The sequence below is a fragment of the Microcaecilia unicolor genome, chromosome 3, assembly GCF_901765095.1.
Source record: "Microcaecilia unicolor chromosome 3, aMicUni1.1, whole genome shotgun sequence".
In the NCBI taxonomy this organism is placed as follows: domain Eukaryota; kingdom Metazoa; phylum Chordata; class Amphibia; order Gymnophiona; family Siphonopidae; genus Microcaecilia; species Microcaecilia unicolor.
The window spans coordinates 151715876-151730294 of NC_044033.1; the positions used below are offsets into that span (position 1 = coordinate 151715876).

The window sequence follows — 14419 nt, forward strand, 5'->3', positions numbered from 1 at the left end:
TCTATGTCCAGCGATTCACCCCCAGCTCCCACCTGCCCCCCCTTCCAGCCTTAACAGCCTCCTCTGCTGCTGGTAATTCCAGTTCCAACCCCAGCCTCCCACCTGCCCCACCCTCTTTTCCTACAACAGCCCCCTTTTTGTTCCTACCGCCCCACGTTTAAATCTTGTACCTCAAGTCAAAGCAGCGGCAGCAGACAGCGAAAGAAGCAGACTCTCCTCAAGCTTTACCTTCCCTCACAGTGTCCCACCCTTGCAGAAACAGGAAGTTACATCTGAGGAAGGCAGGACACTGAGAGGGAAGGCTGAAGGCGAGCCTGCTTCTTTCACTGCTGCCGCTTTGACTTTGAGGTACAAGATTTAAACGCGGGGCGGTAGGAGTAAAAAGGGGGCTGTCATGGGAGCTGAGGGTGGACCAGGAGGCTTGTGGCACCCTCTAGAGGTCAGTGCCCCCCCCCCCCCCCCCGCCACGCTTACTGGGTTGCACCAACCCTGAACCCACCTGTGAAAGAGTAGTACTCTGAGCCCTAGAGCACCAGAATATCTACTACAGAGAAACTAGAACAACCTGGACTATACAGACACTATATGCTAGTAGAATCTTTCACCTTAACTCACACTTGCAGAACATAGACAGATCCTTATCTGATACAAAATAGGGGACTACAAAAGACATAAAGACACCGCCCCCCCCACTAAAGAAAACCAGACTCTAATAAGTAGTACGATACTGTTAAAAGAAAAACAGAAGTACACTTTTCCTGTACTCTGCAAAATACAAAAATAGAAGAGCTGTACATTTCCCAAAGCACAGACAAGCCAAAAAGTATTAAATATTTTTCTTTTCTATCTTTGTTGTCTGGGCATTTCATTTTTCTAATTGAGTTGGTCCCAGTCGCACGCTCTCCTTTCATTGTGTCAGTTTTCTCTTAAATTCTTTTCCAGGTTTGCCTTTCCATTTCTTCTCTTTACTCTTGCTGTCTTTTTTTTGCCACACTGGTCTTTTTTCTTTTTTTTTTCCTCACTTTTCACTGCATTTATATCTGCCCATTTGATTTTATCCTCCTCATCCCTTTCTCTCACCTTCTAGTCCTTAGTCTCCTTTTCACCTTTCATCTATCTACCAGCTTTTCGCTTCTCCCTCTCATCCTCTCTCCCTCACTCCCATTCCCCCTTCCTCACTCCCATTTCTCCCCACCTCTCTCCTTTCCCAGTCTCCTATTGACCCACTGCATCTTCCCCCCACTACCTAGTCCAGCCCTCACCTACCCTCCACTGCCTCTTTTCTCCTCACCATCCCCACCTCCATTCCCGGTCTCTTCTCTTACATCTAGGCCATTCTTCTCTCTCTTACCCTGTACTCCATCTGCTAATGTCTTTCACCATCTTTTTAACCCCATTTCTGTCTTCACTCAACCCCTTCAGAGACCTGTCCCCTTCTTCTCATACCCCTCCCCAGTACCCCATTCTTTTTCAATGCTTCTCATCCTTTCTCCAGTCTTCCAGGTCATTCACACCATGTGTCAACCTTTCCCCCTATTTCATCCCTTTATCTTAGCCCCCATTTCACACTGTTACTCATTCTACCAACTCACCCCCACTCAGAACTACTAGTTCCAAGTCCTCGCTATCCCCTCAAAATTCCCACTCCGTCTCTCTCATCCATAATTCCCAGCTGTACTCTGAACACTTTCCCATTCAACATCTTCTGCTCTGTTCCTTTTCTCCCCTACCCCCTAGTCTTGTCCATCTTGTGCTCTATTCCGCCCCTTCCCATTTTCATTTGTTCCCCTTCTCCCCACCCAAGTGTAATCCATCTTCTGCCCCCCCATGCTTTGTTTTATTACATTTACTTACAAATATATAAAAAAATAAACATAGCAAAACTAAAATAAGTAAAACAGAACTCTGCTTCTTACAGGGAAGCCTATCCTATTCACACAAGAGCATACACACCACCTATTCCTCAATATAATAGGCTTATGCAGCATCTTCAAATTTCCAGTTGTATTTTCTCAAATGCCTGTCTACAAAAGTGAGTTTTTAGCAGCACTAAACTTCTTAGGGTCTGCCTCACTACATAATAATTTTGGCAAATTATTCATAAGGAGTTTTGCTAACCAGAGGAAAACTCTTTTCCTAGTCCAGTTACCAGATGCTCTGGAATGATGTGGCATGGTCATCCTGTGGTCTTGTATAGATCTCAGTGATCTTGATGGTACATAAGAAGCAGCTAATGAGCATAAATACAAATGTTGTTTAGAAAAAGCACTATGGGCCATTTTCAAAATTTTAAACTCAGTTTTTAAAAGAAATAGGCAGCCAGGGATAATGCTTCTACAATGATGTAGTATGGTCATATTTGTGAACCCCGCCTGGTAACCGAATTGCCATATTTTGTAATATCTGCATAACTCATTTCCATAATCTAATTTTGAAATCAGCAACGCTGATTAAAGAGTAGTAAATCACTGGGACTGGATGGCGTACATCCAAGGATACTCAAAGAATTCAAGCATGAAATTGCTGATATGCTGTTAATAATATGTAACTCATCATTAAATCATCGGTAGTACCTGAAGACTGGAGGATGGACAATGTAACAACAATTTTTAAAAAGGGTTCCAAGGGTGATCAGGGAAATTACAGACTGGTAAGCCTGACGTCAGTGCTGGGTAAGATAGTGGAAACTATAAAGGATAAAATTAGAGAATACATAAATAAACATGGTTTAATGGGACTGAGTCAGCATGCATTCAACCAAGGGAAGTCTTTTCTCACCAATTTGCTTCATTTTTTTAAAGGTGTGAATAAACATATGGATAGAGGTGAGCCAGTTGATGTAGTGTATCTAGATTTTTGGAAAGCTTTTGACAAAGTTCCTCATGAGAGAGTCCAGAGAAAATGATAGAATCATGTAATAGAAGGCAGTGTTCTGCTGTGTATTAGGAATTTGTTATTGAACAGAAAACAGAGGGGAGGGACAAGTTCCTGGAGGAAAGGTGGGGGGGGGGGGGGTGTCACTATTTCAGTTTTTGTCTTTGTCTTTTGTGGTCCCCTATTTTGTACCAGTTGAGGATCTGTCTGTGTTCTGCATGTGTGACTAAGGTGGAGGATTCTGCTACCATATAGTGTCTATATAAGAATCTTTAACAGTCCAAGTTCTAGTTTCTCAGTAGCAAGTTCATAGTCTGCTATTGAGATAGACATGGGGAAGCTACTGCTTGCTGTAGGATTGGTTGCATGGAGTTTTTCCGCTATTTGGGTTTCTGCCGGGTACTTGTGACCTGTCTTGGCCAGTATTGGAAACAGGATACTGGGCTAGATGGACCTTTGGTCGGTCCCCTTATGGCTATTCTTATGTTCTAATGTATGCAGTGAAGTTGCTTCAAAGCAGTGTCTCACCGCCCTCAACTTTCTCAAAGTATAAAATCCTTTTCTCACCACTGAGTGGCATCCATCTTCTGCTCTTTCCAGGTTCTCCTGTCCAGTTGATATTTCTTTCTCTCGCCATGTCCCTATCTTTCCTGTAAAGCATTTCCAATCACTGTCCCTGTCCACCTCCCCATGTTCATCATCTGCCCTTTGTGTCTTCATCCCTCCCTCTGTGTCCAGTATCACCCCCAACTCTTCCTGTGTACAGCTTCTTCCCTTCTCTTTTCTCCTGCATCCCACACACCCCAGACCTGGTGTATCTCTCCCTCTGTCTCCCCTGCTCCATGGAACTAGATCTCTCTCTCTCTCTCTCTCTCCCTCTCTCTCTCCCTCCCAGCATCCCTCCCTCTCATCAGAATTTTCTTTCTTCCTCCCCCCCCCCCCCCCCCCCCCCGGTCAGCCTTCTTTGTCCCTTTTCCCTTTCCTTGCATTCTGGCATCTCTCCCTCCCTTCTCATGCTCACGGTCTGGCATCTGTTTTACTTCCTCCATCCCCATTCGGCACCTCTCTCATCCTTCCCTCTTGCCAGTCCTCCAGTGTTCCTGCAGGCTGCCAGCAGCAACAAGGAAAACAAACTACCTCTGATTCACTCCGGAGGCATTTCCCTCTCCTGTGTCCCATGTCCTCTTACACAACTTCCTGTGTCCGCATAGACAGTTTGAAAATGTCAGATAACTTGCCCATTGAGAGGGGGGGGGGGGATTTTATGTATATGGTTGTTTATGGATATTTATAGCTCGCCTGTATCCAAGGCACATAACAAGCCAATGTTCGTAATCTAAAATAAAAGAAACACAGACTGCTTACAAACACAATACAACTAGTACACCGCAAGAGGGGCAGTTCAGATATAGTGAAGCATTACAAGTCAGTAAGTTGATCCAACAAATGACATTTCAGCATCAATTTAAAAGATGCAATGTTCTGCTGGGACTTCAACGCCAGGGTTAACTTATTTCACTCCAAACGTCTGGCCACAGAGAGGGTGCCAGTTCTGGTGATTTGCAGACGTAAACGCCTCAAATCTGGAACTGACAGTAAGCAGGCATCTTCAGAGTGCAATACCCTAGATGGCATATAACGCTGGAAAACGGTGTGGCATTGTTTTGTTATGCTAACTGTCCCACACTTTTGCAGTGGGTCCCTTTTTGGGTTGGGCCTTCAGGTTTTAGCACAAGTTATGAGGAAGCAAATCATAAACTTCTTAGTCGTATCACGTGCAAATAGCTATGCTCTCAGGGGTGCATGATGATTAGGTGCCAAGGGTCCCTCTGAGTTGATTCTCTCCTTTACCAATTAAGGAAAAAAAAAAGACTTTGATCCCAATCCACTGACCTGTTAGAGGAAACTCCATTAACTGGTCTCCAGCTTACATGTATTGGAGGGTACCTTGTCAGATTTCTCTCTCCCCATCTGTGAAGCTCCTCTCTCCATCTGTGATGCTCCTCTTCTGACCCTTCCCTCTGCGACCATTGGGGAGCATTTGATGGTTCAGAAGGTCTGATCTGCCTCCTGCAGGGGCCTTGCCTTCACCCACATCTGGCTGCTGCAGGCTTTCTGCCTGTGTGGTTGCTCTGATGTACAGTCTGCTCCTCCTATGATTGCAGGCCCCACCCTCGACACCACCCATCATGCTTCTAATAATGTTACTACAAGTGCCCTGCCTCCTCCCTGGTGCCTAAAAGTGACTCACCCTATCCCACTCTTAATTATTGACATTCAGTATTTTTTTAAATTAAATTTATTGTATGTCTGTGCAGTTCTGATTCATATTGACAGATTTTGTTGTACCCCTGATGCAGGCAGAGACTGAAACATGTCCGCCTCAGGGGTTTTCTTTCAGTAAAATAGTGTGTACACCATACTGCCTGTGATTGTCCTTATTTGTCTTACCCGTGCATAAAATAAACCTGGCAATGTGCGCATAGTAAAAAAGTGTAAATGAGCGCAGGTAATTTTCAAAGGGAAAACATATGTAGCAGACCTAAAATGAATGGGTACCAGCAGCCCAGTGACTGCACTGTATATATGTTCAGAGTTGTCATTTATACTTGTTAATTAAATGCCATTCCTTAGCCTCTGCTCCATACCATTCTCTACAAGTGAGTATATGCCCTCCTACCAGAAGATGGGGAGATAAGTACTAGTGACCTCAATGTATTAAGCTCTGGCAGTCCTTTGACCCTTAGTATTTCTCAGTCTCCTCAGCAGATGGTAGGTGGGTGCCTATGCAAGCCTGTCCCAGTGGGCCTTTTGGGCTAATTAAAAAAAAATTGTATTGTTTCTGGTTACAACAGAGCTTAGAGCACTTAAAAAGAAAAATAAAGAATCGCAGAATCCCTTGGTGGGGATTTTGAGTGCTCTTGCCTTTCTGCTATGGGGCTACGGTGAGTTAAGGGCCCCAGGGGTGCACTGTTAGACTGGACCAAATGTTGCGAAGCGGTCTTAGCAGTTCAGAGGTGAAACCTTGTAAGATTTGAAAAACTAAACAAGCAGGTTTGATCCTGAGTCTTTCTCCTATGGGAAGCCAGCGCAGTTTAAGATGAGTTGAAACACTAGTATATATCTTCAATCTGTATATTAGTCTAGCAGCTGTGTTCTATATGATTTGCAGTTTTTCCTGATATTGACAATATTGAGAAATAGAACGTTACAGTAATCCAAGTGAGGTAGGACTAACATTTGGACTAGTAGTGCAAAGGCTTTTTTGTTGAAGAATGAACTGACTTAGATGTAGCTGTCTCATTTTGAATAGTGTTTTCTTCCATAGCTGGTTAATATGGGAAGAGAAGGTGAGTAAAGAATCAAGCAAGACCCCTAGTACTCTGGTTTCAGACTCGACTGTAAAGCTTTGACCAGTGGACAAAAATGTCTATGATGGGACATCAACGCCCTAATTTCAGAGCTACAAGACCTTGTTTTTTTGCGCATACAATTTCATTTTATTGGTCAGAGCCCAGTTGCTAACAGCAGTCATGCCATTCACTACAGACTGAGTTGTATCTTTGTTTGATGCTGTCACTGGTAAGAGAAATAGGATGTCATCTGCGTAGGATAATAGTAGTTCATTAAGACCCAGGTGTATTGAGGCAATGGATGACATAAAGAGATTGAACAGGATGGGTGAGAGGGGAGACCAGTAGTTGGAAAGTTGGTTGTTTTGCTTGACAGAATAGTTTCAATTTGAAAGGAATTCACTGAGCCATTTGATCACAGTCCCTGTTATTCCTATCGGATCCAGGCGTTTGAGTAGCAGTGTGTGGTCAACCGCTTTGAACGCCGCCGATATATTGAATTGGAGAAGACTTACTTGGTCGCCTTTGCATAGGTGTTGTAACTAGCAGCAATGATACCGTACTATGTGACACTCTGAAGCCAAATTGTGACCAGTGTAATATAGAAAATGTTTCCAGATATAAAGAGAGTTGTTTAGTGATGTAGGTTTCTAATACTTCAGTAAAAAGGGGTATGCTTGCCACTGGATGGTAGTTTGCAGGAGATGTTACATCTAGCCCAGATTCCCTTCAATAGTGGAGTGAGAACAATTTTGCGAATATCAGGAGGAAGACAGCCAGTTTTTAACAGCTCATTGAGATTATCAAGTAACCAGTTTACTGCTTCTATAGGGATGGATTTCAGTAGGTATTTTGGGCATTCATCCAGGGAACAGTTGGCACAGGAGCATTTCAACAGCAGTGATCTTACATCCTCAACTGTTAGTGGTTGAAAAGATTCCCAGTTTTGGTCCGTTTTGAGTCCTTGGATTGTAGGATCTCTGACGATTGAGCCTGAACTACAGGTTGGACTATTTTCCTCTTCTGGAGTAGCTTTAGATAGTTCAGACCTAATTTGGAGGATCTTATTGGAAAGGGTCTTGGACGTGTTTTCTCTGAATGTTCATCATCATTAGTAGAAGATAGTTTTTTTTTAACTAAGGAGAGAGTTTTTTTTGTTGTTAAGATCATCTTGACCTATTAGAATGCTATAGTACTGACCTTTTGAATCAGCTACCTTCTTTTTGTAGCATTAGAAGGCTGACTTGCATTTGGATTTATCAGTAGTATCTTTGTTCTTTCTCCTTTGCTCTTTCTCTTTGTTGCTTTCCAAGGCGACGACCTTCCCTTTTTAGGGTGGCATTCCTCTGTAAACCATGGTGAATTTCTGGACATCTTGACCTTTTTAGTGGTACATGGAGTAATTTTGTCAAGTATGGCTTTTACCTTGGTATCCTAGGAGGATTTGATCAAACCATGTGTAGTAGTTGAGGTAGTGAGGGAATCTGTTAGCTGAGATCAGAAAGTGACCTCATTGATTTTGCCTCTGGTGGAGATGAGTTTGGAGGACTTGTACCTGGTTAAGCTTGACATACAGATATCAATGGTGAAATCCAGTTGGAAGGGATTAGACCATGGTACTGGCTTCCATTTGAATGAACTGATGAAAGGATAGGAAGTCATGAAGTCTAACATATGGCCTTTTTCATGAGTTGCACCCTCGGAGAATGTAGTTAGTTCGCAGTCCGTCAGGAATGATTTGAAGTTGTGGACATTGGTGTGTGCATTTTCCAAGTGTAGATTGATATGTCCCAAGAAGATAATCCTAAAAAATTGGGACATGGCAGTGGAGGTAATCTCTACAAGTCAAGGTTCTTCCTTGGACCAAGCTCCTAGAGAATGGTAAATGAGGATTTGATTTGTCTCTTTTGAGTCATCACAGAATTTGCACATCATATATTCCAGTTCATGGAAAACCCTAGAACTAACTATAGACATGTGGAAAAAACTCTTAACTATAAGAGCAAGTCCGCCGCTTTTTACCCTGTTTTGGAGAGTGAAGAATACTATAACCAGGTGGATAGATGTGAGGCAGTATTGGACTATCAGCTTCTGTGAGCCATGTTTCTGAGATAAACAGCCCAGATCTGAAGATTCTAGCAGATCCCTGAGTAGGAGAGGCTTTCTCCCCACAGACCTGGTGTTGATATAAATGGCTGGCACAAGAGTGAGTTGAGACTTGTATTCCAAAGGGGAGACTTTTTTGGGTAATTTCAAAAGGTAACACGTTTTTTTAGGCTGTTGAATGTTAGCCATTTGGTGCTGGTCTGAAACCATTTCAGTGTTCTGATGGTATATATTGACATTGTCTAGCAGATATCTGATATTAGTTAGGGTGTTTCTTAGTACAGTGTTTTCTAGACTGATTATAGATTATGGGGATAGGGTTAGGCACTAAGTTATTTAGTAGGTTGTCCCCCCGATGTGCTCAAAAGAGCTAAGCAAATCCATGTAAGCCACTTCATGTACTAATTTAAGTTGGTCGAGTTCAGCGCTCTTTATCAGTCCTAAATGTGTGCACTACCATCGATAGCTTCTACCTTCAGGGAAGACTCTGTTCTGGCGTCTTCCCTGAAGGTAGAAGCTATCGATGGTAGGGAGAGGTCATTAATGTCTCAGGAGCTCATAGGGTTTGGAGGTATGGATGTGCTTTTGTGGCAGACTCCAAAATGATGCTATGACTCGTTGTTCTTCCATAGACAGTAAAGGAGAGTTTAGAGCGTGCAAGAAGCCACATTACTACTACTATTTAACATTTCTAGAGCGCTACAAAGTGTACGCAGCGCTGTACAAACACAGAAGAAAGACAGTCCCTGCTCAAAGAGCTTACAATCTAATAGACAAAAAGTAAAGCATTTAAATTTAAAATATTTAAGCAGTCAAGCACAAGAGAACAGTCACAGAAGGACAGAAGATGTTGAAGGGTGGTCAGTGTGATTAGGTGTAACTCTGGTTGGAGTAGTGGGAGAAGGTGATAGAAGAATAGAAATGGGTGAGGTAAAGTAATGAGTGGGTTGATAGGGAGGTTATATAAGACATGTCACTCTAGGGGTGGGTGGGTAGAGGGGTAGGGTGGGTGGAAGCAGGAGAAGGTATTCTCTGCAGCCTATCTGTGAGATGGAAAATGCTCTCTGAAGCTGCTGCTATAAGTTGTTAGTTTTCTCTCCCTGAAAGAGATCCAAGCCACACCCACGAAGTTCAAACTGTCAGTGGGGAGGGTGAGGGGAGGAAATGGCAGTGCTTGATGAAAAAGAGAGCTCAGTTTGATAGGAGATATACTATAGGATGTCATTCTGAGGCCAGGCTAAGTCTAAAGCAGGAGAAGGTATTCTCTGCAGCCTATCTGTGAGATGGAAAATGCTCTCTGAAGCTGCTGCTATAAGTTGTTAGTTTTCTCTCCCTGAAAGAGATCCAAGCCACACCCACGAAGTTCAAACTGTCAGTGGGGAGGGTGAGGGGAGGAAATGGCAGTGCTTGATGAAAAAGAGAGCTCAGTTTGATAGGAGATATACTATAGGATGTCATTCTGAGGCCAGGCTAAGTCTAAAGCAGGAGAAGGTATTCTCTGCAGCCTATCTGTGAGATGGAAAATGCTCTCTGAAGCTGCTGCTATAAGTTGTTAGTTTTCTCTCCCTGAAAGAGATCCAAGCCACACCCACGAAGTTCAAACTGTCAAACTGTCAAACTGTTATAGAATTGTCTATTTCCTTTGTTTGCTGTTTGAGTTATGGTTACAAGTACAGAGCTGAGCAGGATTGGTATTTGTATGACAGAGGAGAGTAATTGAACTTAAGCACTCCTTGGGTTCCTCTTCTTTCAAGCTGCATTGTTGGCTTTTCATGGCCTCTTCCAGGGTCAGCCCTTATCATTTCATCCAGATGTGTCTTGCTTCTTTCAGGGAGTCAAGCAATTGGGGCTTCCTTTTCATTCGATCATTCCTCCTTGGGATCTAAACCTCATCTTATTGGCATTGATGAAAGCCCCCTTCGAGTCCTTGGGCACCTTGAAGGATCTCTCCCTTAAGGTGGTCTTCCTGGTGGCCATTACATTTGCTCAACTGGTTTCAAAGTTGTATGCTCTTTCCTGTAGGGAGCCATTTCACCTCTTTTTCAAGGAGTACATGGTGTTGCATTCAGTTCTGTCGTTTTTGCCTAAGATCATTTCCTCTTTTCATCTGAACTAGTCTCACTTTGCTGGTGTTTCACAGAGAGGGTTCTGCAGATACTGTCTTAATCAGTTGGGCATGCGGAGGGCGCTCCATTATTTGTAGAACACAGCTGAATTTTGAAAATCAGATTGCCTCTTTGTTTTGTTTACAGACCAGAGGCAGGGTGAGGCAGCCTCTAAGGCCACGATTGCCCGGTGAATTAAGGAGGCTATTTCCTTTGCGTATGCTCAATGGCAGGAGGCTTCCTGAGGTGTTGAGAACATATTCTACATGAGCCCAGTCTATATCGTGGGCTCTTAGGCTTTTGTTCCCATTCTGGACATTTGTATAGTGGCCACGTGGTTGTCCCCACATTCTTTTGTGAAGCATTACATATTGGGTGTGCAGGCCAGGAGGGAGGTGAACTTCAGAGATACGGCTCGAGATTTGTGTTTCCTGCCCTTGTTAGGTACTGTTCTGATACTTCCCACTCATAGTGAATGGTCTGGAGCTGACGCTAAGGAAGGAGAAATTTGATCTTGCCTGCTAATTTTCTTTCCTTTAGTCTCTGCAGACCATTCTTGAACCCTCCCTGTCTGTCATCTGCTTTTCTTTCTCTTTTGGTGTCATCTGCACGGGGCGTGGATCTTGACTCTAGAGGAATCTGCTTAATGCTGAAGAAATGATTGGTGATGCTGTCTTAAAAGAACAAGGGGAAACTAATACAAGCGCAATTAAAAATAGACATTTTGAATAAAGAGAGATGAATGTTGAAAATAAGTGCTTCTTATAATGAGGCATTACTAGTCCAGTTTCAGACAGGCATGTCGCTGAGGCATCTTTTTCACAGCAGTTGTTCTTTTCCCTCTCGGGGTATATTTGTTTTTGGGGGGGGATCTGTTCTGCTGCCACCATCTTGGCTTTGTCAATAGAAATTCTGAGGGTCACAGGACTGCACAGAACGTGATACAGTGTTGTCACTAGTAGTTTCTCAGTCTCTCCATCTGCTGGTAGGAGGGCATATAGCAGGTAAGATCTAATTTTGCCATGCTGTGTTTAATATGGTCACCTCATTCCAATATTGTGTTTAATATGGTCATCTCAGTGGCTCTAGAAGCTGTTACTTAAGTACTTTTTTTTTTGTCTTTCAAAGCATCAAGTGGTCCAGCTGGCATAAGAACAGTGATTGTACGTCAGCATGGAATAATTCTGAGGAAGATCTATCCTCAGGCAGACAGTGGCCTCCGTGGCATTCTGACTGAACAGCTAGTTGCACTGTTGGATTCCTTTCTTGATGGTTATGTAGCTCAGCTGAAATCATTAAATGGACCCAGTGACCAGGAAAGATACAATAATCTGGAAATGGAGTACTTCCAAAAACGGTCTGAGCTCCTATCTCCTCTGCGTGAGTATTAGTTTCTCACTTGGATATGATTAGTTTATGTATTAAAATGATCACGACTGTTTTCTTCCTAGAAGGAAAGTGTATATCGTGCTCTTTTTATTTTCTATACAAAAACACTGGCGTAAAGTTCCTGAGTGATGTAAATATGCAAATATCTGAATGCATTTATCTTACAATTTAGGGGAGGATAGCATTAGCATGCTGCAAAAAAAATAAGTTTGGGTCAGCTTAGTAGATATTTGACTGACACCTGTTGCTCAAGGAAGGTAATAAATATACATACGTAATATTTAAAAACTATGCAAAACATATAATAACATAAATTCAGCAATACTTAAATTAATACAACAGAATGAGCCAGTAACGTTTCTCAGTTGCTAGTCAGTGCCAGTTCTCATCAGCATAATAAATAATGGGATCAGCACTCTTATCCACAAATTATTCTTCAATGCAATATAAACCAGTTGAAAAATAAGTTTTTAATTGTTTTCTTAAATTCCAATGTTTTCAAGAGAGATCTCAAAGTTAATAAATGCTATAAAAAATTAGTGTGGCAACTGAGAATTCTTTGGCTCTGGTGTCGCACAGTTTAGCATACCTCAAATTATATCCATCAAATGTTGACTTAATGATCTTAAAAATCAAGGAGGTCAGTATAACCTTAACATAGATGCCAACGTGACTGGAACTTCTTTACTCAAGTACCTTTGATTTGTTATTCAATTGGTAGCCAATACAATGATTGTACCATAGGTGTTACTGAATCAAATCCTCCTCCTCCCCCTGCTATCCGCAATGGTCTAACTGTTTTTTTGATAATCCAACATATAGCCCATTGGAGAAATCAAAATGCAGAGCAGTGCTTGAAGCAGTGTATGAAGATTTCAAAAACTCAAATATGGTTTGTCGTTGCATTATCAGCAATTTATAATATACCTTTTTAACAATTGCTGCAATATTTTCTTTTATAAATTCACAGTTAACTGTGATCCACAGTGTCAAGCTCTGTATTTTCTTAAGGCTTTCCATTTCCCTGATCCTTGATATTTGATATTTGAAGTTTGTGTCGTCTCCTTTCTAACTCCAGCCCACTAACTTAGCTGTGATAGAGCTGGGGTAAGCAATGGCATGGTCCACTCCCCCATGAGACCTAACCTGGCTTTAAGAGGAAATTTTCCATGTGTTCACAAAATTGTTCACACTGGGACCCATTTGGGGTGTCATGACCTCTTGACATCTAAGAAATGTCTCAAAATATAATATTGGGCCAGTTTTCTCTCCTTGAAAAGTACTTTCTGATATTATTCCTAAGTTGACTTCCCACCTCCCCTCCCCCCCCCCCCCCCCCCCCCCCCCACTCTGCCCTCTCAACCTCACTTCATGTCCTCTAGTTCTACCTCTTCCCCATCTCTAGATGTATATTAATACCTATCAAATATTTATCATATCACCCCATCCCTCTTTTCCTCTAGGTATACATAGTCAGGTTATCAAGTCTCTTCTCGTATGCCTTTAGACACAAACACCATACCATTTTGTTGCTTTTCTCCAAATCACTTCGTCTTTATATGTCCTATAGCAAGGTGCAGTCTCCAAAACTGAATATAGTACTCCCAAGTGGGGGGGCTTCACCAGTGACTTATACAGGGGCATTAATAGCTTCTTTCTTCTGCTGGCTATACCTCTCTTTGTGTGGCCTAGCATCCTTCTGGTTATCGCCACTGCCTTTTCACATTTCACCACCTTGAGGTCCTTAGACAGTGTCACCCCATGGTGATTCTTCTGAAGTGTGCTCATCAGTCTCTCACCTCCTATCATGTACATATCCTTGGGATTTCTGCACCCCAAGTGCATCACTGCACTTCTTGGTATTAAATTTTACCTAAATAAACTCCTACAGGAAACAAAAAATTTTTTTTATACTTATTTACTTGCTGTGCTACCAATTTGCTTTCCTATAAATTTAGTGTTAAGTGCTCAGTTTTTAGTGTATTACATCGACCATAGTCAACAGTATGTAATATCACCAATCCACCATCATTGCACCATTGTCCATTCCTACCTGCCTTTATAATACATTATATCAAACCATATCATGTGATGATCACTATTGCCTACATGGGCACCCACCTGAGTATTAGAAATACTTTCTGCATTTGTGAGCACTAGATCCAGAATTTTACCTGCCAGGCCTTAGACCATTCTTCTAATTTGATTTTTGGAGATCTCATGCTTTCTACTCCCTCTGGGTTGGTAATCTTTGTGTTATCTACAAAAAGGCAAACTTTTTTTTTCTTTCTAAGCCTTTGGCAATGTCACAAATATATTAAATAGAATTGACCCTAGTACTGATCTCTGAGGCACTCCACTACTCACCTTCTGAGCGGATTCCATTTATCCCTACCCTGAAGGAAGGCATACAAAGTTCCAATCGCCCGTAGGAACCAGCCTCTCATCCCCACCCAGCGTAAAGTGGAAAACAAAAATGGCCACAGAACCCAATCAAAGACCCATTCCGCATCTAAACTCACTACCAGATAATTAGCCCCTGACATCCTGTCTTGCAACATCGCCAGTAGGAGCATACGGACGTTTACCACC

General features: G+C 42.5%; 1 protein-coding gene across 1 annotated transcript in view; it reads left to right on the plus strand.

The window, feature by feature from the left end:
- NUP133 (nucleoporin 133) overlaps positions 1–14419 on the plus strand; it is a 279562-nt gene that overhangs the window by 213162 nt on the left and 51981 nt on the right. Inside the window, exon 18 of the mRNA XM_030196480.1 lies at positions 11567–11818. Coding sequence (XP_030052340.1) covers positions 11567–11818 — 252 coding nt within the window. The remainder of the gene's footprint in view (positions 1–11566; positions 11819–14419) is intronic.